The sequence below is a fragment of the Canis aureus genome, chromosome 15 (genome assembly GCF_053574225.1).
Source record: "Canis aureus isolate CA01 chromosome 15, VMU_Caureus_v.1.0, whole genome shotgun sequence".
Lineage (NCBI taxonomy): Eukaryota > Metazoa > Chordata > Mammalia > Carnivora > Canidae > Canis > Canis aureus.
In genome coordinates, this window is record NC_135625.1 from 9583138 (window position 1) to 9605198 (window position 22061).

The following is a 22061-nucleotide window of genomic DNA, read 5'->3' on the forward strand; positions in this document are numbered from 1 at the left end:
TTTTGTAATGTAGTTTGAAGGAATCTTTTCTGGAACAGCATTCTACGCTCCCATCTTCCCAACACACACACAGTGCCTATCCAATAGGAATATATTTTACATCTCTGTTCTTTTCTTTGTTAGGGGACATAACTGCTAGTTTCTGGGGAAAAAATGATACACAAATGTTTGTGAACAGACCCCCTGTCATCTATCACAATGCTTGCTCTTCATCCCAGAGAAATTACCTGGAGAACTTGATGCCAATGAATTGCATATCTGAGGTATTATTCGTCCCATATCTTTGGGAAATTCAGAGAACTGAGGCTTCACTTTTTTTTCTATCAAGAACAGATCTTGTCTTACATGAATGCTGTGATCTTAAATACTTCAACATTCCATGATGATGTGAAGCATCCATTTTATATATTTTCAGGGATATCGGTGTCTTTTGGGGGATCACCCAGTTAAATGCAACTCATAACAACTTAATTCTTGGGATATCACACTTTATCACATGCATTCTCTGCGATTTATATTAATCTAGCTACAAGAAAGGAGACAATAATCATCGGATTGCTTAGGGTTAGATTCATAAGAAATCTGCCCATTTTCTTGCTCTAATATTTTCTTTTACTTAATGATGAGACTGGGGCTTGGGTATACTGCAAATTTTCATAATTCGCTCACAGTACAAACACAGTCTAGAATTTGTATAGACAAAGTTACTGACACTAGGGAGGGGGTGTCCAATATTTGGTGTCTGGTTAGGGCAGTACATTGGTCTGTGCCAGCATCCATGTTCAGAGACTCGAAGCATCTTCATGCTCCCTGACTAACTTGGGAGCACACGGGGACCAGGTGACAAATGAATTCCTGACTAAATCTGTCTGTAACGGGCCCACTCAGTCCACAGACCCACCCCATGGCTATGTCTTCAGTTCTTTTTTTTTTTAAACAAACACCCTTGTCTTATTCTTTTTTTTTTAATTTTTTATTTATTTATGATAGTCACAGAGAGAGAGAGGCGCAGAGACACAGGCAGAGGGAGAAGCAGGCTCCATGCACCGGGAGCCCGATGTGGGAGTCGATCCCGGGTCTCCAGGATCACGCCCTGGGCCAAAGGCAGGCGCCAAACCGCTGCGCCACCCAGGGATCCCCTGTCTTCAGTTCTTAAATGAGTAAGTAGAGTGGGCATGTCTGAATGTGTCACCGGTCCCATACCGGGGCCTCACCTAGTGGCTGAGAAGCTGTCGTATACACATGGTCACATGGAAGCCTCTGAAACTGCCCCCGTCCCCATGTGGCCAAGACCTCACATCAGTGGCAATACCCCATCTCTTGGGGATTAGGAGCCACCCTTACAAACATAAAGGGTCTGGAGGTGGTGCCCGTCATCTCAGCATTTCAGTTGCCAGTCAGTGTCCTGCGAAGCCCATGTTGGCCATGGAGGGTGAAAAGAGGCTTCTCACCACTTAATCAGACATCAGTGTCCATGCCTGAGGCTGTGGCCTTAGCAGAGTGGGTAAACACTGGTTAGCTGGTGACAATCAGAAAAGGGATCAGAACAAGTTCATATCCACATGGATTAAACCCCCCCCCACACACACACACAGAAAAAACAGGGTACATTTAGAGCTTGGCCCCAAGGCTGGGTTAAATATCCTACCCTCTGCCATAATATCCTCCAGAGAGGCCTGAATTATCTGAACATCCTGCTGATACCACGTTAATCCACTAAATCGGTGGCATCGTGCTAATGTATCATGTACCCGCGCAGAGACAGATGTGTTCCGTGTGATGGGGATGTCCTCCGTGCACGTTCAGAGTCCCACCATGTTATGTGAAATATTTAGATGTAGCTCGGGGGGGGGGGATGCTGAAACACATTATCAAAATTAAGGGAGAAATCACTGATCACACAGCTCCCATCACAAAGAAGGCTCAACACTGCCTGGGACGGTCAATCCCATGTGCCAACCTGGGTAGGCTAGAGTGACCAGCTGACCGGTCAAACCCCAGGCCAGATGCTCTGACGAGGGTATATTTCAGATAAGATTAATGTTCAGAAACATTTGAACTCAAATGTTCAGTCAACTTTGAGGACCTTTCATACTATGGGTGAGCTCCGCCCAATCAGTCTAAGGTCTTACGAGTAAGATCTTTTTGGATTTCCCAAAGTAGCAGGAATTCTGTCCCAATTTCCATCCTTCTAAAGAATCCTGACTCATACGGTGCCTCGTAGGCCAGGCTGTGGCCACAGTGTGCTCTACACCTGAGAATACCGCTTCAGTTCAGACAGCAGTTGACTCCCAAGGTGGTTGCTCTAAGGGAGCTCCAAACAGGAAGGATCCTGCTGTGGTCCCAGGTGAAGGTTTGAGCTACAGTGACACGTGGGCCATAGGACCTGGCACGTTCTAGTTCTGGAGATATCAGTGATGAATTAGTGTGAGCCCCATTGAGGAGCCCACAACGTGGATGCTTCGAGCTGTGGATCAAGCGCATGCTGTCCTCTATGAGCATGTACGTCTTTTGTAGAACAACTCCCGATGTGCTACTGAGTCTTGATAGGGATAGAGCACCTGTCCCACAGGCAAAAAGTAACCATATGGCCACTGCTACTCTCTGTGAACTAGGCTATCATGTACCCATTCAACCATCAGTGTGGGTGGTCCAGAAACAATCTATTGCAAGATGGAAGGTGAGCATTAAGCAAATCATAGGTTAAGTCTCACACATAGGTAACGAGTGGCCCCATGTCACCCATCACTAACTGCACTCGGCCTGCCAGTCAGCATACACACATATGGGTGATCCTTTGTGACGAGCTGACATGGGAGGAAAAAGCTTGAGATGGGCCAGCTCAGTATTTGGGTGTGAGTTAGAAATGAATGTCAGTTCACAAATGAATGACAGCCCAGCCCAGAGAAGGTACTACCAGAGAGTGGTAAGGCTACCTTGCTTCAAGCAGGGCACCTGGTGGGTCACACATGTGGAAATAGAAGTAGCCTCAGGTTGGACTGTATAGAGAGATGTGATCTGCGTTGAAGGGCTTGGCTAACATATCCTGGGATGAGAAGGAGAACGGTCAGGAGGGTGGGAACAGGAAATCTTGGTGTCGACATGGTGGCGGTCATATGGGATAAACCTAGAAGGTAGAGATCTTTGCATTGCACGGCATGCCCCCCAGAAAGCATCCACCCCAGCAGAAGCACTAGGCAACAAGGTGGACAAAATTATTTATGACAACATCTGGCCTTTATCACTGGCCACACAAGTGCTGGCATGAGGGTCACATGAGGTGAGCCTGCTGGCAAGAAAGGACACTGTGTGTGAGACTCACCTAGCAAAGGGCACGTAGCTGCTGAAACTATGGAATTCCCAGCTTGCCAGTGACAGAGTCGATCCTAAGAAGCATTTCTTTAGGAGACCACCCACCCGCTGGTGGTAAACTGATTAAATCAATCCCCTTTTACATCAGAAGGGAAAAGCAGTCCATCCTGATTAGAAATGATATGTATTGTGCATGTGAATTTACCTTTCTCACCTTCAGGGGCTTAGCCATCTCCACTCTGTGAGGGGCTTTGGAATATTTGTTCCTCCATTACAAGAATGGACTAACATTAATTCAATTAACTCAGTAACATTAACTCAGGGAGGACCCATTTTACAGCAAGAGAGGGGAATGGGTCCTGCCCAGTACATCCACTGTTCTGATAACAAGCCATACCATCCCAGAAACAGCTGGCCTGTGGAAGCATCAGGAGGAGCTGGTAATGTGACAGGTGATACCATCCACCAGGAGCCTACACTGTACAAAGATGGGACACCAGGCTCCAGGACGAAGTGCACATTTTGGTGCCATGTCTCCAACAAGAACATGATAAGAGTCTTGGCCAAGGTGCAAATGGAGGGGTTCCTCGCTGTCACCCCCAGGGACCCACTTAGGGAGTCTGACCTCCTGTCCCTGAAACTCTGGGCTTTGTAGGTTTGGAGGTCTTCATTAAGAGAGAACACTTCACGCAGGGGCTCATGAGAAGAAAGTTCACCTTAGATTCTGTGCCAATGGAGCTGCGGACAAGAAGAATCTCTCTTCTAGCAGGTATAATAATGGCCTGAGACCAAGGGGAAGATAGGGGGATGTTGTCACCAAGTGGCATGCAGGTGACACACTTGGATGTGTCTAGGTGCCCATTGCCAACACTGGATGGTGAATGAACACGCACAGCAGCCTCGGCCTCAGCAGCACATACACTCAGGGATGAGAGTCTGGCTCATGCTAACGAGCCAACAGGTGCCAGTTGAAGATGAGGAGCCTACAGTGGACGGTGGGAGTGGGAGATACCCAGAGTGGCTGCCAAATCAGCCTCTCTCTGGAGTTGGGGGGCTGCTCCTGTACCCTAGAACGCCCCCCGCCATGTTCCTCTTAGACAGGGCCTTTCACTGGGATCTTAGTGGGGCTTCTCTCAGGACAGGAAGGACTTTCTTCCAGGGGAACAAACCTTGTCATATGTGCCACTCATACCCTTGAGGATAAAGATGTATCTCCCATTACTGGCAGTGCTTTCTAGCAGATGGCCCTGCAGGTATCACCTCACCCGAAACCACCACCTGTCCCAGACCGTGCCCCCACCTGAAGCAGCTACGTCCAGGAATGACCAGCAGGGATCTGAAGAAACTGGCTGAGATGACCCAGCCTGGGCCGCCACTGAAGGGGTGCTGTCCAGACCCCTAGGGCATTGTCAGCCCTCCACAGCCCCGACCTCTGCTGGCCCAGCTCTTGCACCGTCTCTGCCTCCACATGTACTGACCTGAATGCACAGTAGGAAATGTTTGTACAGTAGTCCCTACATCAGAGGCTACGACTTCAAACTCCAATTGTCTTTTTTTTAATGTATGGGTTTTGTTTGTTTGTTTGTTGTTTGGTTTGCTCTTTAATACCTAGAGTAAATGATAAGTACCAAAATAAAGTAGAAAGAGTCTAGTAGAAAAAGAAAAAAAATAGTTTAATATCTTTTTCTTAATTCCACATTTTGGCCTATTCCAATCCATTCTTGCTCCAAGTAGGTTCGTGCAAGATCTTTACCAAGGTAGATCCTGAGTTTATCGATATTAAAAGTGATAATCTATTATTTTAAATGGTCACATCCTTCTTAAAATAAAAGCATCATCATTCATTCGTGTTCCGAATCACTTGTATGAGAACGAGGTAATTTTCGCTCTTCTATGCTAAGTCATTCCATGAAAAATCATGACAAAATCACTTGTCCAAGGAGTAACATATTCAGCAGTTTTAAATGATGATAAACTATGAAAAGGTAAAAACCAGATGCTCTATAATATGCATGTTTATACCCACAAATAAATCTAAATGCATGAGTAGACTCTCAGCCGCTTTCTGAAGAGCTGTCCTTAAAAGGCTGTTTTCCCATTAGATCTAAGATTTCTCTTGTGTTGAGTTAAGAGACATGGCTACTCATGACCAAATGTGCATGCCTAGGGTCCCTTTGCACTTTAATAAAATTGGCCATTTAAATGGAAATATATCAAAGGAGAACATTATAAAGGATTTCACTCACACTTTTTTTTTCGAATAATATCCCATTTACACCACCACATATCCAAAACCTTCTGTTAAAATTAGAAGTGTAATAGTTGAGTCCATTAATGAAGAGCTTTGTCTTCTGAGGGCTGTCAGGATAAGTAAAATAACAGTAGGCATAGAAGACATACAGGCTTGATGAAGTCTCCTTTATAATCCGTGAGCTACGGTCTTGCAACCTTTTGACAAAAAAGTAATTACTTCCTTTATTTTGCCCAAGGGCTAAATTTCTAACAACAACAAAAAAAGGAAATAAAAATTACGGAATGCATGTTGAGTTAAATGCATAAATGGAAAGGAAGGCATTACTACTAAACAGTCATATAAACTCAAACCGAGATTAATTGCTTACTTATATGCTAAAACGCAGAATAGGGATCCCTGGGTGGCGCAGCGGTTTGGCGCCTGCCTTTGGCCCAGGGCGCGATCCTGGAGACCCGGGATCGAATCCCACATCAGGCTCCCAGTGCATGGAGCCTGCTTCTCCCTCTGTCTGTGTCTCTGCCTCTCTCTCTCTCTCTGTGTGTGACTATCATAAATAAATAAAAATTATTTAAAAAAATGACCATAGAGTCCTGATCAGAATCTAAATATTCCATGAGTCAAAGAGGAAGTCTCACGGTCAGTTCAAAAATACATTGACTATGGGGCACCTGGGTGGCTCAGGCGGGTAAGCATCTGGTTCTTGATCTCAGCTCAGGTCTTGACCTGTAAGAGACAAAGAGACAACATCAATTCACTACACTTCATCAAAAGTAAACACTTTTATGCTTCAAGTGACTGTTGATAGGATAGAAAAACAGCTACAGAGTAAAGGAAATCCTTGTGAACCATATACCTGGCAAAGGATTAGTATCTAAAGCATGTGAAGAATCTCAAAGCTCAACAGTAAAACAAATTCCAAGTAGAAAATGGGTAAGAGGTATTTCACCCAAAGGGTACATGGAAGGCAAATGACACGAAAAAATGTTGGGCAGCCCTGGTGGCGCAGCGGTTTAGCGCCGCCTGCAGCCTGGGGCGTGATCTGGAGACCCTGGATCGAGTCCCGCGTCGGGCTCTCTGCATGGGGCCTGCTTCTCCCTCTGCCTGTGTATCTGCCTCTCTCTCTCTCTCTCTGCATCTCTATGAATAAATAAATAAAATCTTTAAAATAAAAAAGAAAAAGAAAAAATGTTCGACACCATCAGCCTTCAGGGAAATGCAGATTAAAATAATCAGGAGCCACCCCAGTGCACCAATGAGAATGGCTAACGTGACAAATAGTGATGGTTCCAAATGCCGGTGGGTATGCAGAGAAACGGGATCCCAGAAACGCTGTTTATCAGAAGTGGTACAGCCGCTCTGCAAAACAGCCAGGCAATTTAAAGCACAAGGCATGCCCCTACCCTAGGACCAAGTCCATCCAACCAGGGCTCTTGTTCCTCAAGAAACCAAGACATAGACCAGCAGAACTCTATGCAAGTATTTACGACAGCTTTGTTCACAGCAGCCCTAACTGGGAACAGCCCAGCTGCCTTTCAATGATGAGCAGGTAAACAGAAGGTCGTACATCAGCTCCGAGGGGCAAGGCTTAGCAGCACGTAGGACTAAGCCAGTAATGCACGCCATGACGTGGATGGACCTTTAGAGACTTGCTCTGAGGGAAGGAAGGAAGGAAGGAAGGAAGGAAGGAAGGAAGGAAGAGGGAGGAAGGGAGGGAAGAAGGAAGGAAGGAGGGAAGGAAGGAGGGAAGGAAGAAGGGAAGGAAGGAAGGAAAGGGGAAAAATCCAACCCCCAAATGCCGCAGGTCTTCCCATCCCATTAAGGCTCCTGAGTGAGGAGACCATGGGAAAGGAGCCAGGATTCCGCGGCCCCAGGGGGTCAAGGAGCAGGGAGGGGAGGAAGACAGGTGCGTGGTGATAATGTCCTGCTTCTGGACTGCGTCAGTGCCTACAGCCTCGTGGAGGTGTTGTGCAGGAGAGCCGCAGGAGGTCACGGGCGGGGAGATGGGGAGTGAGCACACGGAGCCTCCACGTAGTGTTTCTTACAACCGTATGTGCTTCTGTAATGCTCTCAAAATAGAGAGCTTAATTTAAAAAAAGTGCTGTCTCTTCCCAGGAGCAATTTAAACTCCCACTAGGAATATGATGAGCGCCTTTACTCTCACTGTCATCAGCAGCGGGTATTGCCAATCACGCCTCACTTTTTGCCAACCATCAATCTCTATTATTACATATTTATATTTCTCCTTCATTTGCTTGTTCTTGCTTTTGCCTTTTATTTAAAAAAAATTGAGAGATTTTTGTTTTATTTATTTGAGAGACAGAGAGAGAGACAGAGCACAAGTAGATGGAAGGAGAGAGGGAGAGGGAGAAGCAGGCTCCTCGCTGAGCAGGTGTCGGGCTCGATCCCAGGACCCTGAGATTGTGATCTGAGCCAAAGGCAGACGCTTAGGCGACTGAGTCACTCAGGCACCCAAATACGTTCTTAATATCCAACATACTTATGCATCTGATTTTCTTTTTATGTAATAGATTTATAAAATGCTTTTCGTGGTAAGATTTGATTTCTTTTTTAAGATTTGATTTTTCAATCAAAATATGTTTGATCAAAATTACATGTGATAAATACTCGCTTAGATACATGGTGTCTGGCTCTTAGTCATGGTTGGGAAATAATGCCCTAGAAACATTAACAATCCCAATCTAGACACATTTTAAATTGTATCACAGTGGCACCCCGGTGTCCCTCCCAACGAAAATGTCTGTCATCGGGAAAGCAGACATAGCCCTTGCCCAATACACTGCATGTTTTTGGAAAATCATTTTATTTAAGCTCTCAGTCTTAATGTCCACAAACGAAAACTGAGAATAAGGACAGCACCTGTTCCCTACGTCTGTGGGAGGAATCAATGCGAAAAGCCTTCCAAAATGCTTCAGATCCTGCTTCTCGCTTGCAAAGCTCTCGGCAAGCATGTGCTGTGCCACCAAGGCCTGCCGGGCCGAGCGAGGACCGTCCTGACTTCAGGTCAGGACTCCACGCAGCCTGGCCTGCACACGGTGCCCACGCTGATGCCCGCGGACTGCCGGCCCGTCCCAGGTCGACTTCGGCTCATCGCCCGGGGTCTCCCCGATTCCCTCTCCAGTCTGCTGACTGCGGGTTCAACTCCCGTCCTCGGCCTCCTGGGAACCTGCGTGTCCACCACCCGCATCCCGGGCCATGTCCTCCTCCGGGCCCGGCGGCCCACACCATCCGGGCCCGGCGGCCCACACCCGCCAGCCGGCCCTTCCCAGGCGGCCGCCACCTGCACCTGTCCCTGCCCCGCCTGCTGCACAGGTGCCCGCACCTGGCCCGGCTGCAGCACGGGATGCTCCGGCCTGCGACCCCACCAGCTTCCCGGCTGCACCCGCCCAGCGCAGCCCGCTCCCTGCTCTCTGGGATCTACGTGGAAGTCAGTGTCACGGGGCTCAGATGGCTCACAGGCCCCCTCTGAATTCATGACTTCCTTTCTAAGTATTTGTTGAATTCCATCTTCCCATCCCTAATTAGTGCCCCCCAATACTCTTTCCACATGTGCAGAATTGTTTGCAGTTAAGGTTTTCTGCGGTTGAAGAGTTTTCCTATTGTCCTCCCTATTCAATATACCATAAATTCAGTAAGTTTTGTCTTCGGTGAATAACATATTACTTTGTTCTCCTTTAAACTCAGTGAGATGGTTGTGGGGAACTCTCCAAGCAAACAGCAGAAGCTGAGACTTGAAAGATTACTTCTAGGTAACTAGGTCAAAGAGCCCATTATGGGAAGGGGCGAGGGTGCGCTCCCGAGGGAGCAGCATGCACGCAGACCCCATGGTAGGAAACGGTGTAACTCATTCAAGAAATAGAAGGGCCACGGGACTGTCCCATGAGAGCAAAGCCAGCACCAAGAGGAGGCTGAGACAAGGCTGAACAGATGGCTCAATTCCATTTAGGGCATGTGAGTCCTGCGGAGGACATCAGTACCCATTCAGGGATGGAGCAGGGCGACTGAGGAGTACGCAGAAATGCAAGATGATGAGGTCTTCATCCTGATGTGGACTCTGGCAAGCGTGGCCAGGAAGCCAAGGCAGGGGTCGCACAGTAGACGCATCCAGAGATGAACGTCGTTAAGAGTCTGTTGACTGGTGTGTCGAAACGGAGAGAATAAAATCCGGTGGAAAGTCAGAATGCAAAATGGAAAGTCCTTTGTAATGAACCGGATGCTGCAGTGGGCACGAGGGAGGACGGTTCTTCACATCTGAGGTACAGAAGTGACTCAATAAAACAGAAAGCCCTCAAGAGGACCCGAGTTGGGAGGGAAGATGAGGCATTTGGCTGTGGAGAGGGTGCACTGGAAGGAAGCTTCAGGATAAGTGACTGATATCAATCAATGAATTCCTTTTTTCTTAATCCAGCTTGATTTACGTGCTCGGGTTGTATTTCTGTGTGACGCACCACCCCAGAGTCCGGACAGTGAAACAGCAACACTAGTCGTGCTCACAGACTCCGAGTCAGGAAGCCAGGGGGCTGCAGCAGGGTGGCTTGCTTCAAACCCACAATGCCTAGGGTCTCGGGCCCAAAGAAAGCCCAGAAGTTGGGGTCCCGGACCCCTCCAGAGGCACATGGGCTGGAGCGACTCAAGAATGGCCTTCCTGCCTTTATAGAAGCCTATAGTCACACGGGCGGGCCTCGGGACACTGGGACATCTTTTCTCTGGCTTTCAGGCCAAGTGCTAGGATCCCAGGGACCAGGTGCCCCCCACATCGCCGTCTCTGTCGTAGGCCCAGGAGTCAGACAGCATCTCATAACATTTCTTTTTTAGAGATTCATGAACCGTCTCTCCCAGCTCCGCTGCCGGAGGCACAGCCCTCACTTCTTGGTTGAGGAGCATCAAGGCCACATCGCCGAGGACCAGGAGAGATGGAAGGTGCTGCAGGATCTGTGGGAACCACCAGGGGCCACCTTGCTTCTGTGCCTCTTGCAGCCAGAGTCCGGGCAGCCGGAAGGGCAGTGCCTCCTCTCGCGCATCTTTTGTTTGGCGCCGTCCAAGACGCTCTCTTTCATACCAACGAAACAGGTGTTTGCAGAAATGCCGAGCCTGTCCTCTCTCCCCTTCTGGTTTGTTTCTTGCTCTTTTTCAACTGTGTATCACACGGTGCAACTTATAGGAAAGAAGCATAGGACAGAACATCGGCAAAGAAGTAAAAATGCAAAGAACTCATGTAAAATATTTCAATCTAGAGCGAATCGCTACAGATAATTTGATGGACATTGGACCTTTGAGAGATCCCTTCTCGGGCTGTGGTGGGGCCACTTCCGCGCCTGCCAGGGAGAGGGCCCGGCTGGCCCGAAAGGCCTGCGAGGTCCCTGGGCCTCTCTCGGGGGCACGGGGCGCAGGGACCAGCAGGCTGTCTGGGTTTGGGTGAGGCTGAACCCTTTGGGCAGGTTGTCCCTTGGCCCCTGGGGCTGTCCCCATTCCCAAGTTACGGCCTGGCTGTGTCCATCCCCCAGCTCCTGCGTGTGGGGACGGGAGCCAAGGACAGGCAGCAGGTGCAGGAGGACGGGCCCCAGTGCAGGAGGGCGGAGCATCACCCAGATGCCGTGACTGCGGGGTGAGCACTGGGGGACTGAGGATCCAGTGCCCATGGGCTGCCGTCCTCCCCGGACACCCGGTGGCCTGTGTGCAGCTGCTCCCACTCAGAGGACACCCCTCTGCCTGAACCCCACCACCCATGGCTTTCCTGACAGCATCTGCCCCCGCGCGAGACCTGCTTGTGGCCCCGGGCCTGCTGGTCACCCGAGGAGGGGCCCCTGCGTGTGCAGGCCCAGCCCCCTGGTGGGACAAGGACACTGAGATGGCAGGTGGGCGCCCCAAGCAAGAGGGCGCTCAGGGGAGGCTGGGGAAGGGGCAGCTGCTGCTCTCAGGGCCGCGATAGGTGTCCCGCACCCAGCACGATGCTTCTCGGCCCTGGCATGGAGGCAGCACGAGGTTCCTGGGTCCTCTCGGGAGCATCTGTGTCCTGTGAGCCCCAGGGGACCCGCCTCCACGTCCCCGGAGGCCGTTCCTCAGCCTAGTCCCTGCGGGGCCCCCAACCCCTGGCTGCGGCAGCTTGGGCAGCCTGTCCCCTGCCAGCCCCGCACTCTGACAGGCAGCCCGGAGGGGGCCGCACCATCGTGCCCTTGAACACGAACTCAGCTCCGATCTCTTCCTCCCTGCGCTGCTGACCGGTGCAAGCAGCAGCTCCTGATTCTTTTATTTCTGGAATTGTTTCTTAAACTTCTGCTTCTGCCCACCAGGCCCCCTTTACCTAAGTTTAGCAAAGCTGAAAAGGAACCTGGAGCAATATCGTTTTCAACTGAATAAATTCTTGGTGCATAATGGTGACACTTTCTATGGTTTGTACGTGTCTCTAAGTGTGTGTGTGTCCAAGTCACACGCGCGTGCATGTGGGTGTGCGAATGTAGCACGGTCACGGCCGCGATACCGTGCCCTTTACCCGCTGGGTGAACGGACTAATCAGCAGGTGGTGTTGTCTGGAGAAAATGAAACATCGCTTGGTTGCAGAAAGACCCTAGAGCCAGGAGGTGTGTCCTCTGGAGCAATCCCCTCCACAGGCCCAGAGGGGCCCGGCTCCAGGCCCGCGGCCCCCACGACCCCTCCTCCTTCCCTGGGACACGAGGCCGCGCTGCCCGCTGCTTGCTCAGCATCGCCTCAGGGCGCGGGAGCACCTGTCCCCGCCTCACGCACCACCCGGGACCCCAGCTCCTCCGAGGACACTTGTCCGGGGCTTTGACCCCATCATCTGTTTGCTAAACCTCTGTGTGTGTCGTGCCACCAAACTCCTCTGGGTCGACGATGCCCAAAGGAACGTGATCCGCACCCCCGCTCCCTGCACGGCCCGGGTGGGGACCGCCTCCGGTTCTTGGTCCCTGCGGAGACTCACCAGGCACCGGGCGCCGACTGCCACCACGGGGCTGTAGGGGAGATCTGTCAGGGTTAGGGGGAGATCTCATAGTCTCCCATTTTTATTAACAGTTTTTCATTTCTATCAATTTTTTTTATTCTGTGAATACCAAAATCACTTCAACATGAGCCGGAATCCAGTCTCACTACGATAGACAAAGCACAGCAAAGTCTCCAAAGACCCCAACTGTGTGTGACGTGCCTTACGCACAAACGAGTTTTCTCCGAGGTGATGCTGTGAGCAGCCTGGCCGGGTGGGAGCCGTCCCCAGTGGCGTGCGCATCTGTCCATGCACTACGCTGCCTGTGTCCACGGGGTGATAAACTTACTGTCAAAAAAAAAATGTTTTTTTGCCTTCCCAAGATCTAGAAAGAACTTATTAAACTCAAAAGCAAAGAAACAAACAACCCATTCAGGAAATGGACAAAAGACATGAACAGAAATCTCACAGAGGAAGACATAGACGTGGCCAACACACACATGAGAAAATGCTCCACATCACTTGCCATCAGGGAAATACAAATCAAAACCACAATGAGATCCCACCTCACCCCAGTGAGAATGGGGAAAATTGACAAGGCAGGACACCACAAATGTTGGCGAGGATGTGGAGAAAGGGGAACCCTCCTGCACTGTGGGTGGGAATGTGACCTGGTGCGGCCACTCTGGAAAACTGTGTGGAGGTTCCTCAAAGAGTTAAAAATAGATCTACCCAATGACCCAGCAATTGCACTGCTGGGGATTTACCCCAAAGATACAGATGCAGTGAAATGCTGGGACCCCTGCACCCCGATGATTCTAGCAGCAATGTCCACAATAGCCAAACTGTGGAAGGAGCCTCGGTGTCCATCGACAGATGATGGATAGAGAAGCTGTGGTCTCTGTGTACAGTGGGATATTCCTCAGCCATTAGAAACGAGCAAATGAACCATTTGCTCTAAATCCTATACATATGCCCAGTGTGATTATTTCCTAACACCTTATTTACTATAAATCAGTGTAAAACAGTTTTTTTTGCACAACCTTTACCCAGCTTGAATAATGCTCTGGGAAAGTCTTTTTCCTTGGATGGGAGGTCTTTGTTGATGGAGACAGCTCTGGTCATATTCACAAGGATTACTCTCCCCTTTCACTTGCCAAGGTCGTGAGAAGATCTTGCTCAAATCTTCGCTGTAGGGATCCCTGGGTGGCGCAGTGGTTTAGCGCCTGCCTTTGGCCTGGGGCGCGATCTTGGATACCCGGGATCGAATCCCATGTCCGGCTCTTGTAGCCTATTTGTAAGATAGAAATAAGGAAAAAATTTTAAAAACTTCCAGGTCTGAAAAGAGAAATCTGACTTCAGTTACCATAATGGAGAGATAGAGAGTCACTTCTTTTTTTTTTTTTTTTTGAGAGTCACTTCTTTACTGAATTCTCAACTTTGAAAATATACAGAATCAGGACACTGCAAAAAAGGAAGAGTCTGCAAACAAATGGGATGCTTAGATGCTGCCATAAGCAAAATTACTATGAATTTTCCTCTTGACTTTCAATAAATGGATCTATACTAATATGGCAAGGAAATGATTTTCTGGGGACAAATAAGCAAAGATTTTCAGGGATTACATGACATTGTGTATGGGCTAATATTAACTATGACCCAAAACATGACAGTGGTTCAATGGTGAGAATGTGAAATGATAGGTGATAAATTGTGTTCTCAACTAATTCTGTAAACCAGAGGTTGTAGTAAGAATATACTCTGTGGGAAATTTTCTAATTCTTGAATGTATAGCTACATTAAAACTTCCTGGTAACTGGAAGAATTGCACATTTGCTCTCTGACCTTTGGAATGAGGTATATTATAGTGTCATGCATCAAGTGTAAATGTCTGTGAATGAACTTTCACCAAAACAGTAAACCAAAATCAACACTGTATTTCTAAAAGAATTTTAGAAGAAATTCTAAATTAAAAAATGATGCAGGGTGGTCTTTTCTACCTTGTTCTCATTTTCAGACATGATTGGCCTGTGCACAAATAATTCAGGACATAATAGATGATGGTACATCATGACAAACCTGATAAAATACTTTAAAATCTGGAACTCTAAATGCAATTGGATTTCCATATGCTGGAGCAAATTAGCATAGATTCTTGCAGTTGATTTATTTTGGAGGAGGAAGAAACTTTTATTTTTGCCTGTATCAGAGAGAGAGAGAGAATAATAAAAACAGCCTTTCTTGGCAGAGAGAACAGGGCATGTTCAATGACTTTTCAGTGTCATATTTTTGGACCATCTCAGCACTCTAGATCTTGAAACAATTTCATCTTCTGAGACCATGACCTCCTATTGGGATACTTCATAGATCTCACCATGCTGATGGATTGTACAACCAGGCAGATGCTCAACCACTGAGCCACCCAGGTATCCAAATATTTTCTTTCTAATTATACGCTTATACATTATTTTTGACTCTCCTTTTAATTCCTTTAAAAATATTTATTTCATAAGAGAAAGATGGCTAGAATGTGACAATAAGAATTGGCCGTTTTATTTGAGGACTTCGGATCAGAAGATAGGAATGTGCCAGGGGAAAAAATTTTTTTCCTTCTGGCTTTTTCTAGAATTTCTCTATTATGAAGTACAGGGAGAAAAGAGAAGCTGTATTATTATATAAAGATAGTTTCAGGTCTTCTAATGATTTGAGTTATAGGCTGTTCATATACACAATTGCCCATGGGATAATGTCTCACATAATAGAGTACCCCATTCAAGTCAAATACAAGTCAAACACATACATATATACACACAGTATCTCGGGCAACCCGTTAACTGGAGGTTTCATAATTCACCATAACATCGTGTCTTCTAAATAGCTTTGCTAGATTCTCTCTTGTACTGTGTCAAAGATGAGGCTATCAAATTCTCTGTATTTTAATATCGTGAGTGCTGCTGGTCCCAGCCTACTTCTAACTATCCCAGTCAAGTCATAATATATTTTCTTGACACTAAGCATGTCAATGCTTAATGCTTAATATATAACAGTAAATAACACTCTTAAGTTTACTTTAAAAATTTTTGTATTCATAAGGAAACATGGCCCAGATACAAGTGCATAAAAAAAGAACTAAAATAAACCATTAAATCTCATGAATTAAATTTGATGAAATAACTCAATATTTCATATTAAACACAGGTTAACTTGTGACAGAAATGCCTCTGCAAAACCTGCTCAATCTGTGCACCTGGGTGCCCTAAGAATAGCTTGTCTTCTCTGAAGGTGTGATAAACTAGGTCAGTTGGGAGGGGTAACTTACAGACAGTTAGGCCACCACTGAGCCAGGTTTGCTGTCAGGCACTGACATCTGTGGCTCTCTGTGAAAGCACTAGAAGAGGCAGTACAATTTTCTTACAAAACAGCAAAATGAGAATTCATGATAACTATAACCACATTTTATTTTTAAGGATAAAAATCCCCAATTCACCTAACATTTTGATTACATCTGAAGTTTGAGTCATCTACATTTGCTTAGAGAAACTGACAATATACATGTGTGACTGGCAAAATAGTAGATTCAGTGTGAATCTACTAAATAAAATATGTGCAGGAGAAATTAATGTTGATTCTAAAATGCTTCTGCTGCCCACCTTTAATAAGTGTATATCTAGTTTTTACTTCTGTTGTCCTAACCTAAGAAATCACAACCTCAGAGTATTTGGTTGTTTTTGGCTGTCACTTTAAACAATCTTAAATACTACTGGAAAGAAAATGCCGCAGGTATTAACAGCTGATATTTTAAACATCTTATGGTCTTTAAAAGTCTGATTAAAAGATAAAGAAATAATATAGAGAAGTTAGAAGCAATTTAATTGAGAAGTGGGTGTGCCAAAATGAGAAAGGAGAATAGAATAATGCATACATCATTAATTCATTATCGCAACAAATGTAGTTTGCTAGGTACAGAATATGCTGCGAAGACCATGTTAGATGCATCCCTCTTCATCTGACAGAGAAGAAAGACAAACAAGAAATCTCAAGAAAGTTTGAATGTTATGTTAATGAATCATCATGGGAGCACTAGTCAAGGAAATCTGCATTTGGTAAGGATGGGCTTCTCAGAGGCAGGGACAACTAGAGTAATACTACATGTTTGAATGAATAGGAGCCAGAAAAGGGAATTTCCAGATTAAGGTAAATTTCCAGTAAGAGCAAACTGCATTTGGTAAGATCCAGTAGTAGTGACAAAAAACATAGTACTAGAAGAACCAAAATCCAAAAGACTTTCAACATGGCCACAGCAGATACTGTAAGTGGAGAGTAAGGAAATAAGCTGGACCTGGAAATCTGGGTGGGGCTAAATTTTGAAGGACCTCATAAACCACATCAAGGAATGTTTATGCATCAATATAGTAAGAGGTCACTAGCCAGCTTTAAGCATGGTGTAGCATCTCCTCATTTGTGTTTTAGAAGAATTACACTGGTTATAGTTTACAGAATGTAATGAGGGAGTCCATCCTCATCAATGAAGAGACCAGTTGCTTAGAGACTATTGTTAACTAGATTGGAAATAGGAAATGGGAAAGAAGAGAATTTTTCATTTTCAATAAGTAATATTAAAGAGGGAGAAATGACAGCACTGGAGACTAAATGTATGGAATAAGTACAAAAACAGAGAGGGTAAAAAATATTTAAAACTTTAAAAAATTTAAAAAAAAATTTTTTTTAAATTAAAAAAAAAAAAAACAGAGAGGGTAAACCAATGCTGAGATCATTTCACTGGCTGAATAGCTAAGAGCAAAGAAGTATGTTTTGTACAACTGACAAAGAAAAAAGGGGGAGCAGCTAGTATTAGAGACTGGTGAACTCAGTTGTGGTCACGAAACGTTGAACTACTTGTAGGACACCTAAGGGTAGACAGCAATTTAAGAAAAGAGTTAAGACCCAGAAGTCATCAAAATACAACTGCTATTTGAATGCCTGGGAATGAATACAATCCTTCAGAGCAAATGTATGATTGAGAATAGAATAGGATCTAGAAGTAATATTAAAGAAGGCTAAGGCTTACAGGAAGAGAAAAATATAAGAAGTTCTCCTAAAAGAAAGACTGAGGGGGAGGAGGGGCAAGATGTCGGAAGAGTAGGGTCTCCAAATCACCTGTCTCCACCAAATTACCCAGAAAACCTTCAAATTATCCTGAAAATCTATGAATTCAGCCTGAGATTTAAAGAGAGACCAGCTGGAATGCTACAGTGAGAAGAGTTTGCGCTTCTATCAAGGTAGGAAGACGGGGAAAAAGAAATAAAGGAACAAAGGCCTCCAAGGGGGAGGGGCCCGCGAGGAGCCGGGCTGAGGCCGGGGCGAGTGTCCCCAGGAAAGGAGAGCCCCGTCCCGGAGGAGCAGGAGCTGCACCGACCTTCCCGGGCGGAAAGGGGCTCGTGGGGAGTGGGAGCAGGAACCAGGAGGGCGAGGATGGCCTCGGGCTCCCGGGGACACTAACAGGCACCTGCGCCCCAGGAGAGTGCGCCGAGCTCCCTAAGGGCTGCAGCGCGCACGGCGGGACCCGGAGCAGCTCGGGGGGCTCGGGGGCGGCTCCGCGGAGGGGGCTGCAGGGCGGGAGCGCGAATCCAACAGCGCAGGCTCCGGAGCACAGGGCCCCGGGACACAGACCAGGATCCAGCGTCCCCCCGGGACAGGCAGAGGCCGGGAGGGCCCAGGACAGCGAGGACGCTCCTGCCCCGAGCTGTGCAGATCAGCGGCCCCGCCCCGGAGCCTCCAGGCCCTGCAGACGGAGAGCTCCTTAGTTCCTGCCGGAGCTGAATCCAGGTTTCCAGAGCTGGCCACGCCACTGGGGCTGTTGCTCCTGGGGCCTCACGGGGTAAACAACCCCCACTGAGCCTTGCACCAGGCAGGGGCACAGCAGCTCCCCCAACTGCTAACACCTGAGAATCAGCACAGCAGGCCCCTCCCCCAGAACACCAGCTAGACTGACTGACAACTTCCAGAGGAAGCCAAGGGACTTAAAGTACACAGAATCAGAAGATACTCCCCCGTGGTTCTTTTTTCTTTTTCTTTTTCTTTTTTTTTTTTGTTGATTTGTTTTGCTTTTTGATTTGTTTCCTTCCCCCACCCCCTTTTTTCCTTTCTTTCTTTTTCTTTTTTTCTTCTTTTTTTCGTTTTTTTCTTCCTTTTTTTTTCCTCTTTCTCTTTTCTTTCCTTCTTTCTCTCCTCTCTTTTTCTCGTTTTCCCAATACAACTTGCTTTTGGCCACTCTGCACTGAGCAAAATGACTAGAAGGAAAACCTCACCTCAAAAGAAAGAATCAGAAACAATCCTCTCTCCCACAGAGTTACAAAATCTGGATTACAATTCAATGTCAGAAAGCCAATTCAGAAGCACTATTATACAGCTACTGGTGGCTCTAGAAAAAAGCACAAAGGACTCGAGAGACTTCATGACTGCAGAATTTAGAGCTAATCAGCCAGAAATTAAAAATCAATTGAATGAGATGCAATCCAAACTAGAAGTCCTAACAACAAGGGTTAACGAGGTGGAAGAATGAATGAGTGACATAGAAGACAAGTTGATAGCAAAGAGGGAAACTGAGGAAAAAAGAGACAAACAATTAAAAGACCATGAAGATAGATTAAGGGAAATAAATGACAGCCTGAGGAAGAAAAATTTACGTTTAATTGGTGTTCCCGAGGGCACCGAAAGGGACAGAGGGCCAGAATATGTATTTGAACAAATCATAGCTGAAAACTTTCCTAATCTGGGAAGGGAAACAGGCATTCAGATCCAGGAAATAGAGAGATCCCCCCCTAAAATCAATAAAAACCGTTCACACCTTGACATTTAAGAGTGAAGCTTGCAAATTCCAAAGATAAAGAGAAGATCCTTAAAGCAGCAAGAGACAAGAAATCCCTGACTTTTATGGGGAGGAGTATTAGGGTAACAGCAGACCTCTCCACAGAGACCTGGCAGGCCAGAAAGGGCTGGCAGGATATATTCAGGGTCCTAAATGAGAAGAACATGCAAACAAGAATCCTTTATCCATCAAGGCTCTCATTCAAAATGGAAGGAGACATAAAGAGCTTCCAAGACAGGCAGGAACTGAAAGAAAGAATATGTGACCTCCAAACCAGCTCTGCAAGAAATTTTAAGGGGGACTCTTAAAATTCCCCTTTAAGAAGAAGTTCAGTGGAACAATCCACAAAAACAAGGAATGAATAGATATCATGATGACACTAAACTCCTATCTCTCAATAGTAACTCTGAACGTGAACGGGCTTAATGACCCCATCAAAAGATGCAGGGTTTCAGACTGGATAAAAAAGCAGGACCCATCTATTTGCTGTCTACAAGAGACTCATTTTAGACAGAAGGATACCTACAGCCTGAAAATAAAAGGTTGGAGAACCATTTACCATTCGAATGGTCCTCAAAAGAAAGCAGGGGTAGCCATCCTTATATCAGATAAACTAAAATTTACCCCAAAGACTGTAGTGAGAGATGAAGAGGGACACTATATCATACTTAAAGGACCTATCCAACAAGAGGACTTAACAATCCTCAATATATATGCCCCAAATGTGGGAGCTGCCAAATATATAAATCAATTATTAACCAAAGTGAAGAAACACTTAGATAATAATACACTTATACTTGGTGACTTCAATCTAGCTCTTTCTATACTCGATAGGTCTTCTAAGCACAACATCTCCAAAGAAACGAGAGCTTTAAATGATACACTGGACCAGATGGATTTCACAGATATCTATAGAACTTTACATCCAAACTCAACTGAATACACATTCTTCTCAGGTGCACTTGGAACTTTCTCCAGAATAGACCACATACTGGGTCACAAATAGGGTCTGAACCGATACCAAAAGATTGGGATTGTCCCCTGCATATTCTCAGACCATAATGCCTTGAAATTAGAACTAAATCACAACAAGAAGTTTGGAAGGACCTCAAACACGTGGAGGTTAAGGACCATCCTGCTAAAAGATGAAAGGGTCAGCCAGGAAATTAAGGAAGAATTGAAAAGATCCATGGAAACTAATGAGAATGAAGATACAAGTGTTCAAAATCTTTGGGATGCAGCAAAAGCAGTCCTAAGGGGGAAATACATCACAATACAAGCATCTATTCAAAAACTGGAAGAACTCAAATACAAAAGCTATCCTTACACATAAAGGAGCTAGGGAAAAAAACAGCAAATGGATCCTACACCCAGGAGAAGAAGAGAGTTAATAAAGATTCGAGCAGAACTCAACGAAATCGAGACCAGAAGAACTGTGGGACAGATCAACAGAACCGGGAGTTGGTTCTTTGAAAGAATTAATAAGCTAGATAAACCATTAGCCAGCCTTATTAAAAAGAAGACAGAAATTACTCAAATTAATAAAATCATGAATGAGAAAGGAGAGATCAGCACCAACACCAAGGAAATACAAACGATTTTAAAAACATATTATGAAGAGCTATACGCGAATAAATTAGGCAATCTAGAAGAAATGGACGCATTCCTGGAAAGCCACAAACTACCAAAACTGGAACAGGAAGAAATAGAAAACCTGAACAGGCCAATAACCAGGGAGGAAATTGAAGCAGTCATCAAAAACCTCCCAAGACACAAGAGTCCAGGGCCAGATGGCTTCCCAGGGGAATTCTATCAAACGTCTAAAGAAGAAACCATACCTATTCTCCTAAAGCTGTTTGGAAAGATAGAAAGACATGGAGTACTTCCAAATTCGTTCTATGAGACCAGCATCACCTTAATTCCAAAACCAGAGAAAGACCCCACCAAAAAGGAGAATTACAGACTAATATCCCTGATGAACATGGATGCAAAAATTTTCAACAAGATACTGGCCAATCGGATCCAACAGTACAGTAAGAAAATTATTCTCCATGACCAAGTAGGATTTATCCCCGGGACACAAGGCTGGTTCAACACCCGTAAAACAATCAATGTGATTCATCATATCAGCAAGAGAAAAACCAAGAACCATATGATCCTCTCATTAGATGCAGAGAAAGCATTTGACAAAATACAGCATCCATTCCTGATCAAAACTCTTCAGAGTGTAGGTATAGAGGGAACATTCCTCAACATCTTAAAAGCCATCTACGAAAAGCCCACAGCAAATATCATTCTCAATGGGGAAGCACTGGGAGCCTTTCCCCTAAGATCAGGAACAAGACAGAGATGTCCACTCTCACCACTGCTATTCAACATAGTACTGGAAGTCCTAGCCTCAGCAATCAGACAACAAAAAGACATTAAAGGCACTCAAATTGGCAAAGAAGACGTCAAACTCTCCCTCTTTGCCGATGACATGATACTCTACAAAGAAAACCCAAAAATCTCCACCCCAAGATTGCTAGAACTCATACAGCAATTCGGTATTGTGGCAGGATACAAAATCAATGCCCAGAATTCAGTGGCATTTCTATACACTAACAATGAGACTGAAGAAAGAGAAATTAAGGAGTCAGTCCCATTTACAATTGCACCCATAAGCATAAGAT

General features: G+C 46.0%; 1 protein-coding gene across 1 annotated transcript in view; it reads left to right on the forward strand.

Annotated features, from left to right (window-relative positions):
• The window catches only part of LOC144284121 (ubiquitin carboxyl-terminal hydrolase 17-like protein 17), a 35143-nt gene extending 23341 nt beyond the window's left edge, over positions 1-11802 (forward strand). The window contains exons 3-5 of the mRNA XM_077848471.1: positions 8706-9011; positions 11089-11189; positions 11727-11802. Of these exons, the coding sequence (XP_077704597.1) occupies positions 8706-9011; positions 11089-11189; positions 11727-11802 (483 nt within the window). The remainder of the gene's footprint in view (positions 1-8705; positions 9012-11088; positions 11190-11726) is intronic.
• The last annotated feature ends 10259 nt before the right edge of the window (positions 11803-22061 follow it).